Source organism: Peromyscus maniculatus, chromosome 9 (genome assembly GCF_049852395.1).
Source record: "Peromyscus maniculatus bairdii isolate BWxNUB_F1_BW_parent chromosome 9, HU_Pman_BW_mat_3.1, whole genome shotgun sequence".
In the NCBI taxonomy this organism is placed as follows: domain Eukaryota; kingdom Metazoa; phylum Chordata; class Mammalia; order Rodentia; family Cricetidae; genus Peromyscus; species Peromyscus maniculatus.
In genome coordinates this window covers 37,123,816-37,144,334 of record NC_134860.1, presented here as the reverse complement: position 1 = coordinate 37,144,334, position 20,519 = coordinate 37,123,816, and the positions used below count along the sequence as shown (strand labels likewise).

The window sequence follows — 20,519 nt, the reverse complement described above, 5'->3', positions numbered from 1 at the left end:
TAGGAGTCATTAGAAATCTGTTCTCTCTGCTTTATGGTCTTGAACTGGGACGTGGGTCTCTTCCCAACTTTATATCTGGATGGAAACCTATAGTAAGCCTCCCTATTTCAAACTGATTGACACTATCCCTGCAGCTCCCCAGCAGTTCCAGTGCAGATATTGTGACTCAGTTTTCATGCCAAGTTAATCAACCTGTTGTAATCAGTATCTCCCTCTATTTGTTTTATATATATAATGATAGAGGCATGCATTGATTAATGATGGGGACACAAGTGAAAAAGGCTTTAGTAGATAATTTCATCTTGTAAACATCAAAGAATGTACTTATAAAAACCAAGATGAGAATGACATCACCACACATGGGACTCCTACTGTATACTGAGTCTGCCACTGAATGAAATGTCATTATATGACACATGACTACATGTATATACATACACATTCACACATCACATACACAATTGGTTCTATTTTGCCAGAGAGCCCTGGTTCACTTGCCTTTTCCCAGAAGAACCTTCTTAAACCAGTCCTTTAGAGAGCCTAGTCCTTTCTTGATCTCTCATGGTCTAATCTAAGTGAGCCAGTCTGATGCATTGACTGTGGCCCTTACAGAGCTGGCCAGAGAGAAAGGTGAACAGGCCTCATTGATAGAGCTATGTAAACATGTGTCCACCCATTCCCCATCAGAAGAGAGGCTTCCTGAATCTTAGCAGTGCTTCCAAGCCATAAGCACATAAGTACATCAGTACTTTGTGTGTTGGGATATATGTGCCTCTGGAATCTCTGTTGAATCAGTGGTTTCCATAAAATGAAGCCCAGAAACTAAGTCTCATACTACGGTGGTTATACTTGCTAAGAAATCATCTCATCCTTTATTTCCTTTTGGTATCCTCAAGGACAAACCTGGAACCAATTCCTTGGGTTTGTCAATTCTATGCTACCTGCCCTCATGTGGATGCCTGAACTTCTTTGACTGCACAGTGTCTGCCCCCATAAAGTGAGGTGGCCAATGATAGTACCAAGTTTGTGTATGGCATTAGGAGAATAAAATAAAATAATATAAAGTATTAAGTTCAAGATTTTAAAAGTGTTAGAATTCCATGCATTTGGATAATTATTCAAAGATCTTTATATTTCCAGCTCCTAAACCAGATTATTTTTATACATGAACTTGTACAAACACTCACCAGTGCACATATATAATCCAAACTAAAGATACTAAAACGATTCACTTGGGCACAGTGGCACATACCTGGACGAAGCTGAAAGATGGATTAAGTCCAACATTATAAGGCCTGCCTGTGTAACATAGTAAGATCTTATCTCAAAAACAAAACAAAAACAAAAAAACCATGGTTCCCTTAATTACAACTAGTGCCAGAACTATGTATTGATGAAAATTGACCTCACTGTGTAGGAAAAACAATAAGGAACCAATGGCTTATGTATTTAGCCAAGACCACCTCAACCAGTCAGCAGTCTGAAGATTATGAAGCACACTCCTCCAGTGCTTCCCCATTTAGGCATAGAAGGAGCACCAGAGAAAGCTTTGCTATGCTCAGTACCAAGCACAATCCACTCAGGATTTCCAGATCTTATAAAACAAGAAAAAAACAAAATAATACAAAACTCTACTGTATGACTTTTCTGTTGCCATGACAGAATATCATGATCACGACAACTTATAAAAGGGAGCATTTATTTGGTTTCCAGTGTCAGGGGGAAAGTCCATCATGATGGAGAGGCATGGCTATAATAGGCAGGCATGGCAGCCAAAGCTGGATGCTGAGAGATCCCTTCTTTAACCACAAGCACGATGCAGAGAGAATGAAGCAGAAGGAAGTGAGGCTATGAGCTCTCGAAGCCCGCCCCCAGTGACATACTTCCTGCAGCGTGGCTGCACCTCCTCTAAACTTCCCAAACAGTACCACCAATGGGGGACCAAGTGTTCAACTCTCTGAGATCATGGAGGACATTTTCTTCTTTAAACTGCCACATTAATGTTACATGCTTTCTCCATTCTCATAACTGACTCCCTTTATAAAGGAATTGCAGATTACACGCCATGCTTCAGGGTACACTGTGGTGTGTATGTGTGTGTAAAATAACAAATCAGCTGAGTTAAAATAACTGGCAATTGAGAGACCTAGTTGAATGTCCTTAATTGGAAGTTTCAGTGTTGAATGAGAAGCAATTTTAAGAGTCAATCAGTTTCATAGGGAAACTAGCACGTACACAAATGCACAATTCATCATGCCAAGAATACTTTCTTCTAGTAAAACTAATAGCCCAATTCATTAAAAAATGGAGGTTCAAGGCTCAAGTTGAAACTCTATAGGCTGAACAGGAAGTTGAAACTATATAGACTAAAAAACAAGAACAAAACTCCCAAATCAATGGTCTTAATGTGTGGGCCGAGGCCACAGCAGACAAGGCTAAACAAGCCCATTGTCTTGGTCTTTCCAGAAGACATTAAGGAGACTCTCCCTGAAATTGGAGAGGCCAGTGGAAAGAGATCAGAGGGTGGGGTGTAAACAGGATGTCCCAGGCCAGGAGATAAGTCACAGGCACCACAACATCTGCTGGCTCTGATTAAGGGACAACAAGAATGAAAATGAATCCTTGCTGAAAAAAAATGCTTATCCTGCCCTGCAAACAGCCAAGGAGCTATATGAGTCCTGGATACCAACCTGGGCCTCTTTCTGAATGGCATCAGAGGTATGGTTAGTGTGGATTTAAATACCAACACATCCGAACAGTAGGGGAAATGCATTGAAGCATGAACGGAATCAATTAAGGATCAGTAACCATGGGGGAAATAGACAAAAAGCCAAAATTTTCTACAGTAATTACCAAAGTTAAAGAATTCATTACTCCTAAAAAGGCAGGCTAAAAATATTAATCCATTCCAAAAATATTTAGGTCAATTCAGAGGTAACATATCCAAATGAAAACTAGGTTTTAGAGGGTGATGGGTTGGGGGCCCTGGGTTGGGATCTTTGAGAGTGACTGGTAGAGGGAGAAGTAATTATTCCCATGTATTTCTTCTCATCCAGTCTGGGCCCCTTTCATACGTTCTGTATTCTGGTGGCACCTCTTTCTTCTGTCAACCTTCCTAGCTTGCGTTTTGGACTTTTAAGTCCCATACATAATAAAAGGCCCCGATGAGAGCCACTGTGCTTCTGCCTGTGAGCCGGCTACACTGCTGGAATCTTCTTGCTCATCTTCCTTCTTCGAGCAGAGGCAGGGTATACTGTAATCTGCAGAACTAGGAAACAGATACAGTTTGCCCAAGGCAAGGGAGAAGGTGAGCTCACATCTCCCTTTGGCTTTCCAGAAACACTAAGTGTTCCCAAAGGATGAAGTATTGCCAAAGTGTCCTCCAGGTGGAAGTGCTGGGAATTCTCTACCATAGGCTATGGGGCCGCTGGGGAAGGCAGTGATTTCTGTAAACAAGAATCCATTTACAAATTCCCTTCTCCACCTGCACTCATGCCCAAACAAAACAAGCAAATGCTTTGCAATAACACAGAAAAGACACCAAGGATAGGATAACAGTATGGTTTTCACCAAGTCCTAAAAGAGACGACGGCTCTAGGACTGAAAGATATGCACACTTAGATTACAATACGGAGTGGGGAATGCATTAAGTGAGACTGTCCTTACTCTAAATTTTATAATGTAGGAAAGGAAGTCATGTTATTTGTAGGCTATGCCCTTAGCAAATTCTAACACAAAGACCACCTCTATGTCAAAAGGTCAGATACAGAGAGCTGCCTCCAAACATGGCAGAGCTGGCCCTGAACAGAAATAATGCAGTAATATAACCCTGGGAGGGAAATGTGTTTTCAGTTATACCAGGGCCGGGTCCAGCCTTTCCCACAGGCTCTTCCTAAATAGGAACTTGGCAATGGTAGAGCTGGAAGGGACGTCCTTGGCTTTAGAGGTGAGGCCCGTCAGGGTCCCGAGGAAAGTCAGGCAGAAGTTCTCTCTGCTGGTAATAACACTGAAGAATCAGTGTCACATCCATTTTATTAATTTTCTTGACAGGCAGATCCAGTTACCATGCAGGCACCACAAAATCAAAACATACGCATGTCAAGTGGCCCCATCTGTGGCGGGGCTCTGCCAAGGCCCATGTCACATCAACGCAAGGAAGCAGAACCCAGTTCCTCAGACCACGTGCTGGGTCCTATGAGCAAGCCTCTGCTGGAGGAAAACCGCCAGAGCTCCATTGAAAGAGCCAGGGCTGTTCTCTTGGTGACAGTTTGTTAACCTAGGTCTGGACTCCTTGGATTGGATTGAACAGACGAGTCCCGGGAGACATCTGGCTACATCTGGCTTTGGTGCCCCATCCCCAAACACAGCCACAAAGACCTCCCTGCTACTTTCATTTCTCTGCACTCAGTTTCGTCTAGGCAGGACAAAAGCAGCCTGGATTAAAGAAGACATTTAGAGGCACAGAGTGACTTTGTTTGTAAGTGGGTTTGAACTTGAAGTTCTGCTGAGCTGAGGTCTATGGGTACAGAATAAACACTAGAGAACATACTTTATTTAACTGGAGATGTTATTCACCATGAGCACTGCTACAGTTATGGAAGTAAGTCCAAGACAAGTTATTCTTTATGTCATACTATGAGAACTACCTATTGGCTAAATAACACCAATGACATGGGTACGAAGGACAGAGGCCTGACACATGCCAGCTCTAAGTAACACAATTCATAGATGTTGTGTGTTTCCTTGACTGCCCACACTCCAGAAGCTTGCTTAGTTGGGCACCTAGACTCATAGAGGCACCCAAGGCCCTGGGCCATGGAGAACAGAGTGAGTTCATTCTCCCTCCCTGAGTTGGTCCAGCAGCCATCTGGAGACTAGGAGCGGCTGCCCAGTGAGCTCTGACAGGGAGATGAACACATCCAGACTGCACGTCTCTTGGGGTGAAGAGTCGGTTCCTCTTCTCTCTCTCCATTCAAATAACCATGGCATGTCAGCCTTGCTGGCCTCCTTGATTGTGCAGAAGTAAATAAATGAATTATGTTGTTGGGGTTTGGGCTTCAGCACAAACACATGGTCTGCATTTATCCACACAGTGAGAGGTCCACCAGCCACTTGATATAAAAGAGGAAAATGATAATTCTTTTCTTTAGGCACTCCGGTGCCATATGGAATGTATATAAATCATATTTTTGTTTTAACAGCGGAGGCTTTGTTGATAGATAAACATGTGGTTTATCTAAAAAAAAGAGAGGATTGTGCTTTGAACAATCATTTAATGGCCATGGATGTGCCAAATAAAAATAAAAACATAATTTTGAAAGGAGCTGGCCTGGTTCCCAAATCTGTAACAAGGAATTTCTCCTCAAGCAGAGAAGTTAAAGCCCGCCGATCTGTTTTGAGTTTAAGCTGTGCGCTTCTCAACCCCACGACAAATGGAATCCTAGGCTAATGTGCTCTAATGAGACAAGACGTTACCTTTATGAATGACCTCATAGAGAAGAGGTTGGCAAGCATCGTGGAGAGGCCTTGAGCCAGACAGCTCTGGGCTATGAAACCCAACTTGAGCTCCGCGAGGCATATTGCGTCATCACCCTCTTTCCAATTCCAGCTGGGGATGTTGAGCAGATGGGCCTGTGGGAATAACAAGAGGTATGAGACCCTGTTCTGCTCCTTGTCTGAGTGTCTGAAATCTCCTCTGGGAACCGCTGCACTGTCCAAGGACACTGGGTCATCCAAACTCATCCTTTCTTCCCTCTGCCTGGGTCTGAGGCCCGGTACTAGGTTCTCCACTTCTGTTCAACAGACTGCGGCCCCTTGGCAACCTTACTTCTACACTCACCAGGCCCACATCCTCCTCTCAGGTTTGTTATTTAGCCAGATTCAACCCAGAGAAGATTTTTCTCTTGTGAGACACACCAGCCCCTGTTATTAAGAAGTCCAGTTAGCTTGTTTTTAAAGTGGTTCTCAAGTAGTATCAGATTGCCAGATGTCTGTGTCTGTGTACTCTTGGATTTCTTTCCTTCCTTCTCAATACTCCAAACCAACGGCACCCCAAACTTGAGTGGGTACCTGCACGCCCTGTAATATGTACAAAACCACAGGTTCTTGGCCCCACCCTGCTAAGTTTCTGCCTGACTACATCTGGGGTGGAGCTGGGGAGTAGAACCCGCAACTCTACAAATGGGAGGTAATGTTGCTTCTCTGGAAGCCACTGTGCAGGGAGCATTCCTCTAACTCATCAGGGCATAGACATCCTGCAGTCTCTTGCAGATGGACTGTCTGATGCCACCGTGACATCAGACCCCAACTTGCAGACCTAGAAGCACATTCTTACCATTATTTGCCAGTGGCATGCGTGACAGAGTGAGTGAAAAGGTTGAAATTCAGGAAGTTCTCTAGTGTTTGGGGATTTACAAACAGCAATAACAACAGAAGATAGTTACAAGGCTTGAAGGTCAGGAATAGCTTATGTTTAAAACATCAATTATATAAATTTGAAACAAGGAGACAGATCCAAGAGAGAGAGAGAGAGAGAGAGAGAGAGAGAGAGAGAGAGAGAGAGAGAGAGAGAGAGAGAGAGTCAGAGAAAGAGAGAGCGGGACATAGCATTTAAGGGTGGGTAACTCAAACCTCAATTAGAGGCTATGGGATATATGACACAGAAATCCCAAAGTCTGCTTCTTACAAATAGTCTCCAGAGCAAAGGAAATGAACCTTTTATTTTATGTGAACAGACCACATTCATTCCACGGGATTTGATCCAGTTTTAACAGTCAAAATTGAAGAGGGAAAGTGACCAATTGAATAACGGCCAGAGAAAAAGGATGAAGACAAGAGAAGGTGAGCGTTCTGCAAAATGATCTTTTGAGAACCAGTAAGAAGAGCCAGAAATCTCCAAGATTCAGTGGACACCATCCTCAGGGAGAGAGAATAGTCATCACATCTGAATGGCTCAGGTACTGCTATATAAAGATTAGTTTTGTCCTATTCTGTTCTTAGAGCCAGAATAGGATTGGCCTGGCTTATAATAAAAGGCTTTCTTTTATTGTAAGCAGAGGGGTTTGGCTTGTTTGACAAAGGAGCTTTCTAAGGATGAAATATGTCTAAAAAAATCGAGATGGCTGCTTTACAAATCAGCAAAAACAACAAAAAGCATAAGGTCTAGCTGGGCAGCATTGGTGCATGCCTTTAATCCTAGTACCCAGGAGGCAGAGCCAGGTAGATCTCTGTGAGTTGAAGACCAGCCTGTTCTACAGAGTGAGATCTAGGACAGGTACCAAAACTACATGGAAATACCCTGTCTCAAAAAACAACAACAACAACAAAATCACAAGGTCTTTATCCCTAAGACTTAGCATTTTTCCAAGATGCTAGAATAAATCATGCTTTGTACAGCACGTTGACCCAGAGTCCTTCTAAGTCCTTGTACATACCTAGGCTTTAGATTTCTCCCTGTGCATCAGCAAACAGGAGCAGCAAAAGAGCCCCCCCCCCCACTTCCCTTTCAGAACAACAGAGGCCAGTGCAATAGAAGAAGGGAAGATCCCATTGTAGAAACAAAGAACAGAGTCCAGGCCTCCTTGCTCTGCTTGGAGAAGTCCTACTCTTGTGAAATTCCTGCTTGCAAAATCCACCTCTGTGACAGTCTCCAGTCCCAAGCCAGCAGTGGTTACTGCTGGAAGTGATGATTGCTCGATCCCTAACCAGAGTATGGTTCAAACGGGCCTGTGTGGGAGGCACAGAGGAGTGTGATTTGTGTGGAGCTGAGTACCACAGGGTCTTCTACACATCACACACTCAATGCCAACAGATAACCCTACCCTCTTTCCCATTTCTCTCCCCCATTCTTTCCTGGCTTAAGACATCAGCTTTTTTTCATTTTACTTCCCTGGCATGGTATAAAAAAAATGTTCATCCGTGTGGAGAACTTCTCATATGAGAAGAATGATAAATTACATCCAAGTAATGAACTTGTGTGTGACAAGAGATTTGGGTGGTCTAGTCCCCAGAGAGAGAGAGACACCGCATAACCTCCATGGCATCTTCAAACAATTGCAGCTTTGTAGAAAGTCTGCCCTATCTCCATGCCGTGCAAAATAGACAGGTGGATCTCTCTTACATGTGGCATGTAAGCCTTGGGTCTCTCATGTCCCATGTAGAAAGTCCTGTTCATTTGCAGCTCCCACTGCCTCCTCTCTTGGCCACTGTATTTTCTCCAGCCATGGGGCAGGAAGTGAGGTTGAAGTGAAATGGCCAAGAGCAAAGGCTGTGTGCATGAAGCCAAGAGAGGATACTGACCCAGGAACTCAAATTTTGGAAACTTCACCCTCTTTGAGAAAAGTTTGGTGTGTTGAAAAAATACCAGCATTTCCACACAGGAATCTAGAGGCAAATTCTTTCTAAGTTGGCAAAGAGAAAAAACAGGTCCAACATTAATCATACCCTCCCCCTCCATTTATGTTACTGGACCACCTTTCACTTCATGGAGAAAGACTTTGAAAATGTGCCATCCTACGAAGGCAGGAGAAATGAATTCTGGTCACACTTCCTTCTCTTACTACATATTTAGCCTTGGAGAAATACTATGGAAAAAAAAATACAGTGAAGTCTAACAATGGACTTGGTAGTTTGCATCTTCAATCAATGTCCACTAAAGGAATATATGCTAACAGCTTCATTTCCAGGGTGGTACTCTCTTAGGAGGAAGTGGAACCTTTGGGAAGTAGAATTTAACTAGGGTCTTTGGGTCGTTGAGATCATGGCCTTCCAAGAGGCTATCAGGACACCAGTCAGCCCTGTCTTTCTGGTTCGAGGGGTATGAACTGATTCATTGTTTTCCACCAGTCTCTCCCAGAATGATGTGTTGCCTCATCACAAGCCTACAAAAACAAGGCCAACCCATCATGTCCCAAAGCCTCATTGCTAGAATGACAGAAAGCTGCCTGTGATGATTTGTGCCATCAACTTGACAGACTCTAGACTCATCTAGGAGAAGGGCTTCAGGGCATGCCTGTGAAGAATTATCTTCATTCTGTTAATTAAGGTTGGAAGACACACCCACTGTGGGTGACGCCATTCCCCGGTTGGAATCCTGGACTGTGTAAGTGGAGAAAGGGAGTTGAGTAACTGTGTGTATTCATCTCTCTACTTCCTGATTGTGGATGTGACATACTCATGCTACTTCAGATTCCTAGTAGCTTGACCTTCTCTCTCTGATAGACTCTGCCCTGAGCTGTGAGCTGAAACAAAACCCCCTTCATGTAGGTGCTTTAGTCAGAGTATCTTATAGATACAGGAAATTCTACAAAGGCAGTGATGAACACAACTATGTCCCATATGCCAGCAGAGACAATGAGGATGCTCAAAGACCTGGTGTATGTGACAGAGACTTGGTCTCCAGATCAGTGACAAGAAGCTTGGAAAATAAAAAAGCCATAACAAGTGAGTTAATAGGAATGATGCTTTTTTTCCTAGTGGGCCATGCATCATTCTGTCTTTGAAGAGCTTTAAACCATTTACCCACATGTCAGCCAACACACTTTTCCTTCTTCATTCAGAGATGGCCAGATTTTAAAAGTTCTCTCTGTGAAACATAGCCACGGTAAAGAGACCCATTTTGTAAAGCACCACCCTTCCCCCAGGAACCACAGTTTGGTTCTGCGGGCTCCTGTCCCATTTAAATAGAAGGTGGCAGTTGGCTATCCTGTCCTAGTTTGCTGGCTGCTGAGTGATGGTGATTTGTGCTCGCCAGAGTTGATCTGCCTAGGCTAGAGCTTCGACTCCTGCTAGTCTGAAGTTACACTGGGATGCTAAAATGCACAGATGGCCCAATGAGGACTAAATGAGGTAATGGATGTCAAGGCTCTTTCAAACCCATAAAACAGGACACAAATGTCTGTAATTGTTATGATGACAAACTCAAGGCCAGCGGTTTCCCTGCATCCCTCTAGGCTCTTGAATATCACCCTCATTACAGCATGGGAGTTTGACATTGTTTTTATTTCAAGCCTGGCGTCCAATTGTGGGAGCCGTTACCCGCTCCAGAATATGTTCTCGGTGGCATGGTTTTCACACAAACATCAGGTCTTTCCTAAGTGCCTGTATAAGTGGGTGAAGTTCTATGGGCATCTCAGAGGAGTGCAGAGAAAAAGCCATGAGAAGAACAAGGTGAAGGAAGAGAAGAAGTATGTGTGAAAGGGGTAGGTGACCTTAAACAACTGCAAAGCTACAAAGCAGGGGAAAGGACTGTCTATTCAAAAACCTACTAAGAATGATCTAAAACATAAAAACAAGAGGACGCCCATTCTAAAAGGGAGATGTAAAATAACTGAGGAAAATGCCCTTTGTCAAAGTTCTCTGTCACTGTATCCTTACTAATCTAACAGTGTTCTGAAAATGATTTTGCCTGACCCAGAAACCCAAGTAGAATGAGTAGGGCGGTTCTAAATAAGATGTGTTTTAAGCAAATAATAATGGGTCTGTTGATGTCTTCAACACAGTGTCTGAATGATGGCACTGGAAAATCTGTCTAAGATATTTGGGTGACTGTCCTCATGTGAATACTGACCAGGTACCATCTGGCTCTGAGGCCAAACAAGTTGCTTTGAGTTTGACAAGACCTACACAGCAGAGATGCTCTTTAATTTCTTGAAGATGCTACATCAGCACCCGTTGGAAAGAGAAGAAAAGGAACTGACATCTCTTTCTAAACATACAACATTAATTTTCCTCTTCAGTCTAAATTCAGCCAAAAATCTAAACAATCGCTTAAAGCACTCCCACACTAAATGAAATTTCAGATCACAAATGAAGGAAGGAGTGTTCCTTGCAGCAGGAGCTGTCACCAGTCACAGCCTCGCTAATAAAATTCACCTCCACCTACAGAGGCTGCCGTCAGGAACTTCTCCAGGTTGATGCCTCTGAGTTACCAATAGCCCCCTTATCTCAACCTTGAGCTTTCAGAGACAAACAGAGGAGTCAACTTCGGTGCCCACCACCAAACCCACTGACTGGAGAGTAACCGAATTTCCAATAGAGCCACCTGCTGAGGGCTGGGCAATGGTTGGCATTGGGCAGCAGTTCCAAGCAGTGGGCCAGTCGTTGACAGCAGGACCCACTCAGCAATGGCCTCTGATGGGCCTCCACACAGCAAAATGGGCCAGCACTTGCCAGCAATTAAGAAATAATGGCATGGTGCTGGTGGCATTTGGCAGAATGGGATTTTCTCGGGGACACCTGATGGCTTGTTTTGTAGAGAATATGGCCTATAAGATGAGGCATGCTGTCACACATAACCCTGCAGGGAGTTATTTCTGTTCAGACAGGACACCTGGCCCCAGGTACTGAGAAGCCTCCAGTTTTGAAGCTCCATTAAGATGACTGGTACCATGTCAAGGAGAACAAGATGCTACCTTCCCTCCTCCAAAGCTGTCGGGAGCTCAACCACCAGCCAAGTGAAGGAGTGCTGCCTTTGTACAAGAGACCTCCAGCTCTGTCTCAATGGGAGGTAATTACAACAGCAACACTAACCCTCCTGTTTGCCTTCTTTCTAACCAGACCCCACTGGAAGCTGCAACACCAGGAACATGACTGTAAGTATAATCTTTGGATAGACTACCACTTTCCCAAATGGAACTGGGCAGACTCCCATTCTGAATTTGAGGATAATGTCATGCTCTGCCTTCTCTGCTCAACTTGGTCACACAGAGAGAAATCCTATCCCTTATCTGGCACACTCTCTACACCTTACTGGATCAGTCTCTAAGGACACAAAATCAGATTTTATCTTCCCAGTTATCCTACCTCTTGAGTAGCAGAAAGAGTGTTAATTATAGAGTAGGTATTCAATAGTTATTGACTGAATAGCTACAGGACATAGAAATGCAACTTGTTGGAACTTAGGTATGGACAGGATCTAAGAACATATCAATATTTCTGAACCAAATGGTTCAATAGCTTCTTCCTGAGTGGATGAATTAGTACAAGAAGGCGACAAAGACACTTCCTCTCAATAACCCACCACAAAAAAAAAAAGAAGTTGATTACCCTGAAGAAATGTCCTAGGGAGAAGGGACATTTTAACCATTGCATGTTCTCTGCCAGACCTGGGTGCATGCATACATGTGTGCTGACATGCATATATGTGTATGTGAGGCTGTATGGAGAGAGAGAAGGGACTGGGGCCCAAGTTCTGAGGATGGCTTCAGGCCTGGAAGTCTCACCACCTACCTTGTTATGATACTGCAGCATCTGAGTTATGATCCTGATTTTCGGGTGGTAGTTCTTTATGGAGATCACTCTGAAAAAGAAAGAACCAGAACTGAAGCAGGCTCTGTGTGACGCACAGAGTATGATGGAGGAGGAGTCATTTGACTAGGCAACCTTGCCCAAGTCAGCAACCAAGGCCATCCAGGGGGCTGTGTTCAAAGAAAGAATGTGCTCTCCTCACCATACCCATTGGTGGCATGAAAAACAAGTGACAAAGGACCCACTGGTATATATTCCAGGCATTACAAACACCAGAGACAGGCAGAGCAGTAAAGTATAGTCTGACCACACCTCTTGATAGATGGAGTCTAGTGATCAGTCTCTAAGGCCAGACTTGACTACAGAGCAAGTTCAAAGCTAGCCTGGGCAACATGCCTTAAAAACAAACATGAAGGACTCCTGTGATGCCTAGGAGATGGAATATGAACCCGAATGGACTGGAGATGGGAGCTTTTGATGCTTACAGACAGGTAATGTAAGCCTAGACCGTAACTTCTGGAGGTCTGCAGTCTCCCACTCCCCAGTCTAAAAAAAAAAGAAAAAAACACCTCTGCTCTGTGTCCAGTTAACAACTTGAGACAATGATGACAGCTCAAACAGGCCACCTGACAAATGGCTCTGATTATCACATACCCTTTGGACATTCTCATAAATGTGATTTTTAAGCAGAACTCTTGGGATATGACCAAGGACTCTGTCTTCCACAGCATAATGAAGATTTGACCACTGGGTCAAGTTAAAAACCAGCACCCTAAATATATGGTGATCTGGTGGGAAATCTCCTCTGATTGCCCTTGGTCCTTTACCAAGCCTGGATGACCCCACCAGCCAACCTTCCCTGGCATCCCTTCTCCTGTCAATCACACCGCCAAAGGGGAGAAGTAAGGAGCCCATGAATGGAAACACCTGGCTTCCAGCACAGCTATTGTGCTAATGAACTGGGTGACCCTCCGGAAATCCCTGGGCTCTCTGTTCCTGTCTTCTCATCTGGACATTGGGGGCAACGGTACCTGCATTGTTTACTTCACAGGCTTGGTATGAGGAGCAAACGGGAGACCAGATGTTAAAATGCTTTGAAATCATTAAAGGTCCTCTCCACGTGTAAGCTATGGTTTTTGTCATTACCAACCCTGTCAGGGGTGACATTGTACATTTCCTTCTGTGACAAGGAAGGCTAAAGAATGGAATTCCAGAGAAAGGCTCACCTCCTAAGCCTCATCAGGAATGCAAGCGCAATTATCACAACCGCCCCCACAAACTTCCCACCAAGCTCTGCTCTTCCCTTTGCCACTTTTTCTGCAGAACTGCAAAGAAGGCAATCAGACAGCAGCTTCATCTGAAGAAACTGCAGCCCGACATGTGGAGAGAGGGTTCCCGAGAAAGCCTCTCTGCACACATTCACCCTGAGCTTTGCACCGGAAGGACTTCCTGTCAGTTTTGAGAGAGTGTCATGTTGGCCTCTGCTGAGATATAACTCGGGGCTTTTGAGCCTGTCTGTCTCTCAATGCAGCCCACAATGCCAGCCAGCTTTCTGCATTAGCTCATCTCAAATGGCTCTTTGACATTTTAATTTCAAAAGCAGCAGATTGGTCTCATTAATCTGAGGAGGAATATACAAATAAGAGAAAAGCTGAACCCACATTTAACCCTGAGTCTCCCACTTCCTTTTGGATCTTCCACTGATTCTCCTTTCTTACATTCCTAACAGCCCTCTGTGCCCAGTGAGTTCTATACCTTACCATCCCATCATTCTCCCTGACACCTACGTGTGCTCACAGTAACCCTTCATCCTCAGTTCCAATAAAATATTACAGTGATGAGAAATGCCCATTTCAAAGTTATCACACATTTCCATTTTTCACCACCGAGGAGAAATAAAAGTACACATGCCAGGAACTTCTCTGTGAAGTCAAAAACAAAAGTTTCACGCTCCTAGTTTCTTTGTTTGCAATAAAGAAAAAGTTGGAAACTTGTCCCTTAAAGGACAATTTTATCACTTCAAATGACAGGGGAAAAAATGTGTCAAAGGGTAGAAATGCTACTTAGTTCCAAAAATGACAAGGGCCACATTCTTAACTGAAGTGGACCTGTGTGGTCACTTTCCACTGAGGCCTGGTAGGAGGAGATGGGCTTGGGTGTGAATCCAGTTCCCAGTGCATCCTCTTTGCAGCCTGGCAAACCATGTCTTACTAGACTTAATGCACAAATTTCCTTAAAACATGGAATGGAGTCTATTGCCAAAGAAAAGTGACTGGAAGGGGAGAAGATCATGCAAGATGGTTTCTTCCAGACAGAAGGTCCAGATACTGACAGGAAGGCTGGATCAACCTAAATGCACCAGAGGAATCCCTCTGCCTCACTGATGGGAAGTCCATGTAACTGGTGAACACTAATTGAAACCAAGATGAAGTGTTCACAAGCATTGTAAAGACCCAAAAGCAATGTCCCAACTCTCACCTAGTGGTAAATCCTTGAATCCCAGAGAAGCAAGTTACAATTAGCATTTGGGCTATGTGTGGTCCAAATGACAGCTATTCACTATTAAGTAAGAGTTGTTGGGAATACAGTGGAAATGAAGTATTTCACTTAGTTCAGGCTCTCTCTAGAAGGTTCTCTTTATTATCTTCCCCTACCTTAAGTGACTATTCTGCAATTTATACCAGAGAAAAAAACAAAATCTAAAAGGATTTTAGCTAATGAGAGCAAAATGTTTGGACTTTTAGGTCATTTTTTAGATACAAGATATGATGACAGGTCTGTGGGAAGAACAATAGCTAAAGGAAACTTTTTTCTGAAATAAGAGTAAATTAAGGTCTTTAGAGTCAGGGTTAAAACTTAGCCTTTGCGAGGCCTAGTCCATGTGTAGAAAAGGCATTAACTATTAGTGTTCTAGATTTGTTTCTCCCCAAACCATGATCTGTTTCAAAACAAACAAATAAAACAAACATGAAGCGTGGGGACTTGGATCCATCTAGGATTAAGAAATAATCTATATAACTCAGTATCTCAGAGATACATAGTAATGTCAAAATCACTGAAGACCACTCATCTCGTCTCGGGAAACTGAGATAAGCTAATTAACCAATGGCTTCCAGAGCAATAATAATCAACCTGATGTAGACAGGCTGGGGATGTACTAACAAGGGGGTTCTTAGCCTCAGCTATTGGCATTTTGGGTCAGATAGTTTTCTAGATAGGGATTGCACTACGCATTGTGGGTAGTTTGGCAGCATTCCTGGCCTCTCTCCACTGGATCCCAGCAAGACCACCTGCTAGTTGTTTCAAATGCAAAGATGTTGAACATGTTGAAAAATACCTCCTGGAGGTGCTTTAAGACCCTCCCCAAGTAAAGACATCTTGGATCCAATTCCTTTCAGATATCATAATTTTTTAAAAAATGAAAATTTAAGATTTTATGGATATGAATCTGGGGTGGAGGGAGGCATGTAATGCCACTTGAAGGCAGAAGTCAGCATTGAGTGTTGTTCCTTAGATGTGGATCACCTTGGCTTTTTGAGACAGGTCTCTCGGTGACTTGGAACTCACCCCATCAGGCTAGGCAAGGTGGCCTGTGAGTCCCATGGATCTGCTTGTCTGATTCCTAGGATGCAAGTGTGCCCCTTATGTCTCAGGTTTTAAAATTGGTTCTGGGGTTTAAACTCACGTCCCTCCACTTACACCATGGCACTTTACCAACTGACTCATCTCCCCAGCCCTGAGAGTAGGGCACTTTAACTTTGACCTGGACCTATCTTTCCTTTCCTAGTTCTTTCTTTAGGAATCTGAAACCCAAGAGCAACTCTGAGCATTAGTCATGCCATCTGCTAACTCAGAACTTCCTGTTGGTGGTACCCTGTATGTCAACACTCTCTTCAGCTCCACCAGCTGCAGACAGCAGCCATTGTTGACTGGTATATGAAGGAAATATGGTCCACAGAGACAGTCCTAGCAAACCCAAAAGAGGGTGCATGTAAGCTATTGGGAGACCAATCCTGGGCCTTCCTCAGTACCTGATTCCCTAAGTTACCTCATGATGTTGGAGGCATCTTCTGCATCCGGGTCAGCGCAGTACTTATTGGCAAGGATCAGGCACGCATCTGCTGACTCTATCTGAGAGACCAAAAGGAAAAATCATAACAAACACAAACATATAAATAGACTCAACTGCAGTCTCTCTTTGTTGAAAACATTTTGAGAAGCTGGTATTTTGCAAGGAAAGGACAAAAAATCTTAAAAAAAAAAAAAAAAAAAAAAGTTTTGTCAAATGTGTAGGTTGCAGGTCAGATCTTTCTTATAGGGTAAACATTCCAGTGTGAACCTGCGTAATGATACTCTTCATTTGGCCTGGCTGCTTACAGGCATATTTGCCAAAGTCCTTCAAGTTCACTTAATTAAGCCATTCAATCTCATTCCCACTTCCTCTTTCCACTGTCTATACAATCATCCTCATTTTCCCAGCCAGGAAATAGAAGTCGCTGGGTTAAACCCCTTCCCTCAGGTTAGGATGTGGACAAAAACAGTTGCAGAGTCAGCAACATAGATGGGATCGTCAAGGGGCTGGAGAGAGGACTCCGTGACTAAGAACACTTGTTACTCTTGCAGAAGATGGAAGTTCCATTCCCAGCACCCACGTGGTAGCTCACAACCATTGAAAACTTCAGTTCCAGGGCATCTGACTCCCTCTTCTGGCCTGTAGGCTTCAGGCCACAGGAAGTACACATACATAAATGCAGATAAAACACTCATACACATCAAATTAAAATAAGTAAATCTTTTTTAAAAATCCTTCATCAAACCTTATGCACATTTTCATTGTGTGTGTCCCAAGAAGAAGCTGGAGCCTTAAACAGACAACGGCTCAATGCTGTTTACTGTTCGTTACTACTCAGGTATTCAAGAGACAAATAATTTATATAAATGAAATGATTCTTTGCAGATGGATCCAAAAGGCAACCTACTGACTTATCTTAGTGTGAGCCAAAAGGGAGTTTTTGTTCCTTAGAGGGACCATGAGTATGATGTGCTAATAATTGCTTGCATTTAAATTAGGCCTGTGAACAAGAGCCATTTTCTCTGTCCTTATGACTTGGGTCATGTCTGGATAAAATTAAGATGAACTAGCTACATAAGCACGAGAATTCGCATGCTGACCTGGGTCTGCAAGTCTCCTGCTCACAATGTTGTACTTACTAGATTGTTCCAGCATTCAGTAGGAGGGCCGTGGCTCTCTCCCTGGTATGTCACACACTGTCTCTTGATTTCTTTAGCAATGTAAAGAATTCACACAAATCCTTCTGTATTTTCCATGTTTGCTGGTACAGCAATTATGGAACTCTTTGGTGACCACAGTTAGCATTTAAACTTCCGTGGGTTCACACAATATCAATGAACTGCCACTGGCACACAAATGTTGCACACACTCACAAAAACTGTGTTAAATGAAGTAGCAGATGACAGCTCACTTTCTTTTCTAAAGCTGTGTGCCTTTCTTTTCTAAAGCCTTGCTTGTGCTTTATGAGAAGATGCCAGTTCAGAAGAGTCCACGAAGAACACTGTTAGCTTATTACCAAATAATGTGAAGTCTGGGTTTTTTGTTTTTGTTTTTGTTTTTTTGGAAAAAGGAAGCCCAAATGTTTTATAGCTTTGTGTAATTTTCTTTTCTAACATTTCTCTCAGACATAATTAATGGATTTGAAAGCTTATTGAGTTCCATTAGATGAAAACTAATCATTTGTGATGTTACATTGTACATGGCTTTTTATCCATTCAACTTTAATATTTTTTACTTTTATTTATTATAGAGTGGAGTATAGAAATCACCCACTATTATAGAGCTGGAGTTATTCTATATGTTTGAGTCCAGTAGTATGCTTTATGAAACTGGGTGGACCAGAGTTTGGTGTATACATTTTACTATTATAAGAGTTTCTTGGTTGATTGCTCTCTTGATTAGCACAAAGTGTCTCTCTTTGTCTCTCCTGGTTAATTTTAGTTTGAGGTCCATTTTGTGGGACAGTAGGATACGGGCACCTGCTTGCTTCCTGCTCCCATTCACTTGGGATGCTTCTTCTATCCTTTCACTTTAAGGAGGTGGCTCTCTTTGAAAGCTAGATGAGTTTTGTGTAGACAACAGAAAGATGGTTTGTTTCTTAACACAGTCACCTACTTTGTGTCCTTTGACTGGGGATCTGAGGCTCATACCTCATATTTCAAGTTGTGATTGAAAAGTGTGGTTATTGCTGTCACTTTGTTCTTCTTTCTGCTGTTTGTGTTCTTAGTCCTACTTGGTGTTTCAGTAATTGCAGCTTCATTTTTTCTTTCTATGGCTTCTTGCAAATACCTATTCCTCTTTCACTTGTGTGTGTGTGTGTGTGTGTGTGTGTGTGTGTGTGTGTGTGTGTGTGTGTACACATTAAAATGAGAGGACAATTTGTGGGAATTGGTTCTCTCCTTCCACCAAGTAGGTCCTGGAGCTCACACTCAAGACAACAGGCTTTGCATCAAGTACCTTTACCCACTGACGCATGGGGATGAGATAGCCCCAATGTAACATTTGAGTCCTACTTTGGGAGTGGCTGATTTAGAAGAAAATAGAGAAGTATATTCTATATTAAGACTAACCTAAATGTGAAATACTTGTAGATGGTCTAGTGTGGACAAGCAGAGCAAGGTCCTGGGGCCAATGAAAGAGTGTCCTGGGGTTAGTAACATCTGAGTTATCTAGTTAACAGGTTAGAAGATGGCTCTTGGCTGCCCTGGGAATCATGGCCCCAACTCTCCAGAAAAAGTACAAACATTTATTTCTCCTTACCTTGACTCTGGCAAGATCGTGTGGATTGAGGACGGAACCCTGATAAAATTCCACCTGAGTAAAATGTCGTTTGAACAGAGCCTCAAGCTCAAGGTTTGGGGAGATGCTGTATAGACAGATAAGAAAATTGTTAATACAGTGGCGATCTCAGGCTCTGTGGCTCCCTTGGTTTTAATTTCCACATAAAGACCTGAACAAAGGCTCTAACCTTCTGAGAAACCTCCTTCCCTGCCCTAAATAAAAGACTCATATTTAAGAGAAGTAAACACCACTGAAAACCAAACCCAGAGGTCTCTGGCCTTACAAAGGTTGGGGCTGATGTGGTAAAGTCTCTTCCTCATTGTTAACCACTAGAAAAGACAGAGCTGTGGCATCAATGTGATTGGTCATTATATATGTCAACTTGACTGGGCCACCTTGGAAGGGCCGGATGAAGGTGATTTCCAGGTATGTCAATTTGGAGATGGCAGATTGTGGGACTTGCCAGCCTCCAGAACTGAGGAAGCTAATGTCTTACCAAGAGTCTTTCTCCATATAGGGTGGGTACTGCCGATGAGTAAGTGGATTTATATGGAGAGATCTGTCCTTAAGTCAACTGTACAGCCCAATCAGGTTTTCCTTCACAATAAGGAGCTGACATTTACTGAACATTTTCTGCATGCCTAACTGGGCTCTGCACAGTTCACATAAATTGATTCGTTTCATTCCTTTTTTTTTTTTTTTTTTTTTTTGGTTTTTCGAGACAGGGTTTCTCTGTGTAGTCTTGATGCCTGTCCTGGATCTCACTCTGTAGATGACCAGGCTGGCCTCGAACTCACATAGATCCGCCTGGCTCTGTCTCCTGAGTGCTGGGATTAAAGGCATGCGCCACCACTGCCCAGTGATTCATTTCATTCTTACAACACCCCAAGGAGACAGAATATCTCCTCTGTTCACGGGCGTGAAAGCTGAGGCATAGGGAAGTAACTTGCCCAGCCAGTCATTGGTTAAGTCAGGATTCAGGTTAAAGATGCACTTGGCACTATGTCTATTGATTAAATGAAAATCCACCTACACAGAGCCGGCCTCAGGCACCACACAGAGACTCAGTGTAACAATAGTGTTAATATGCCTAGTACACTGTGTGATAGTTAATACTGCCAACTGGATGGGATCTAGAGTCACCTAGGAGACCAACCTCTGAACATTTATGTGAAGGATTATCTAGATTGGATTAAGGGAGGTGGAAAGATTCATTCTGAATGTGGCAGCACCATCTTTTAGCCTGGGGCCCAAACTGAATACAAAAGGAGAAAACAGACTGAGCAGCGCCAGCATTCACCTCTCTCTGCTTCCTGCATGCAGACTCAAGGCGAGCTGCTGCCTCGCGCTTTTAATGCCATGCTTCCCATGCCTCTGTGGACCCTCACACTGCAAGCGGAAGTCAACCATTCTCTCTTTA

General features: G+C 43.4%; 1 protein-coding gene across 23 annotated transcripts in view; it reads right to left on the bottom strand.

Moving 5' to 3' along the window:
* The window catches only part of Kcnma1 (potassium calcium-activated channel subfamily M alpha 1), a 710,535-nt gene that overhangs the window by 183,943 nt on the left and 506,073 nt on the right, over window positions 1-20,519 (bottom strand). For all 23 annotated transcript variants that reach the window (XM_076544645.1, XM_076544646.1, XM_076544629.1 and 20 more), the window contains exons 11-14: window positions 19,079-19,184; window positions 16,295-16,377; window positions 12,229-12,298; window positions 5,476-5,631 (exon numbers count right to left, since the gene is read on the bottom strand). In XM_076544645.1, the coding sequence (XP_076400760.1) occupies window positions 5,476-5,631; window positions 12,229-12,298; window positions 16,295-16,377; window positions 19,079-19,184 (415 nt within the window). The remainder of the gene's footprint in view (window positions 1-5,475; window positions 5,632-12,228; window positions 12,299-16,294; window positions 16,378-19,078; window positions 19,185-20,519) is intronic.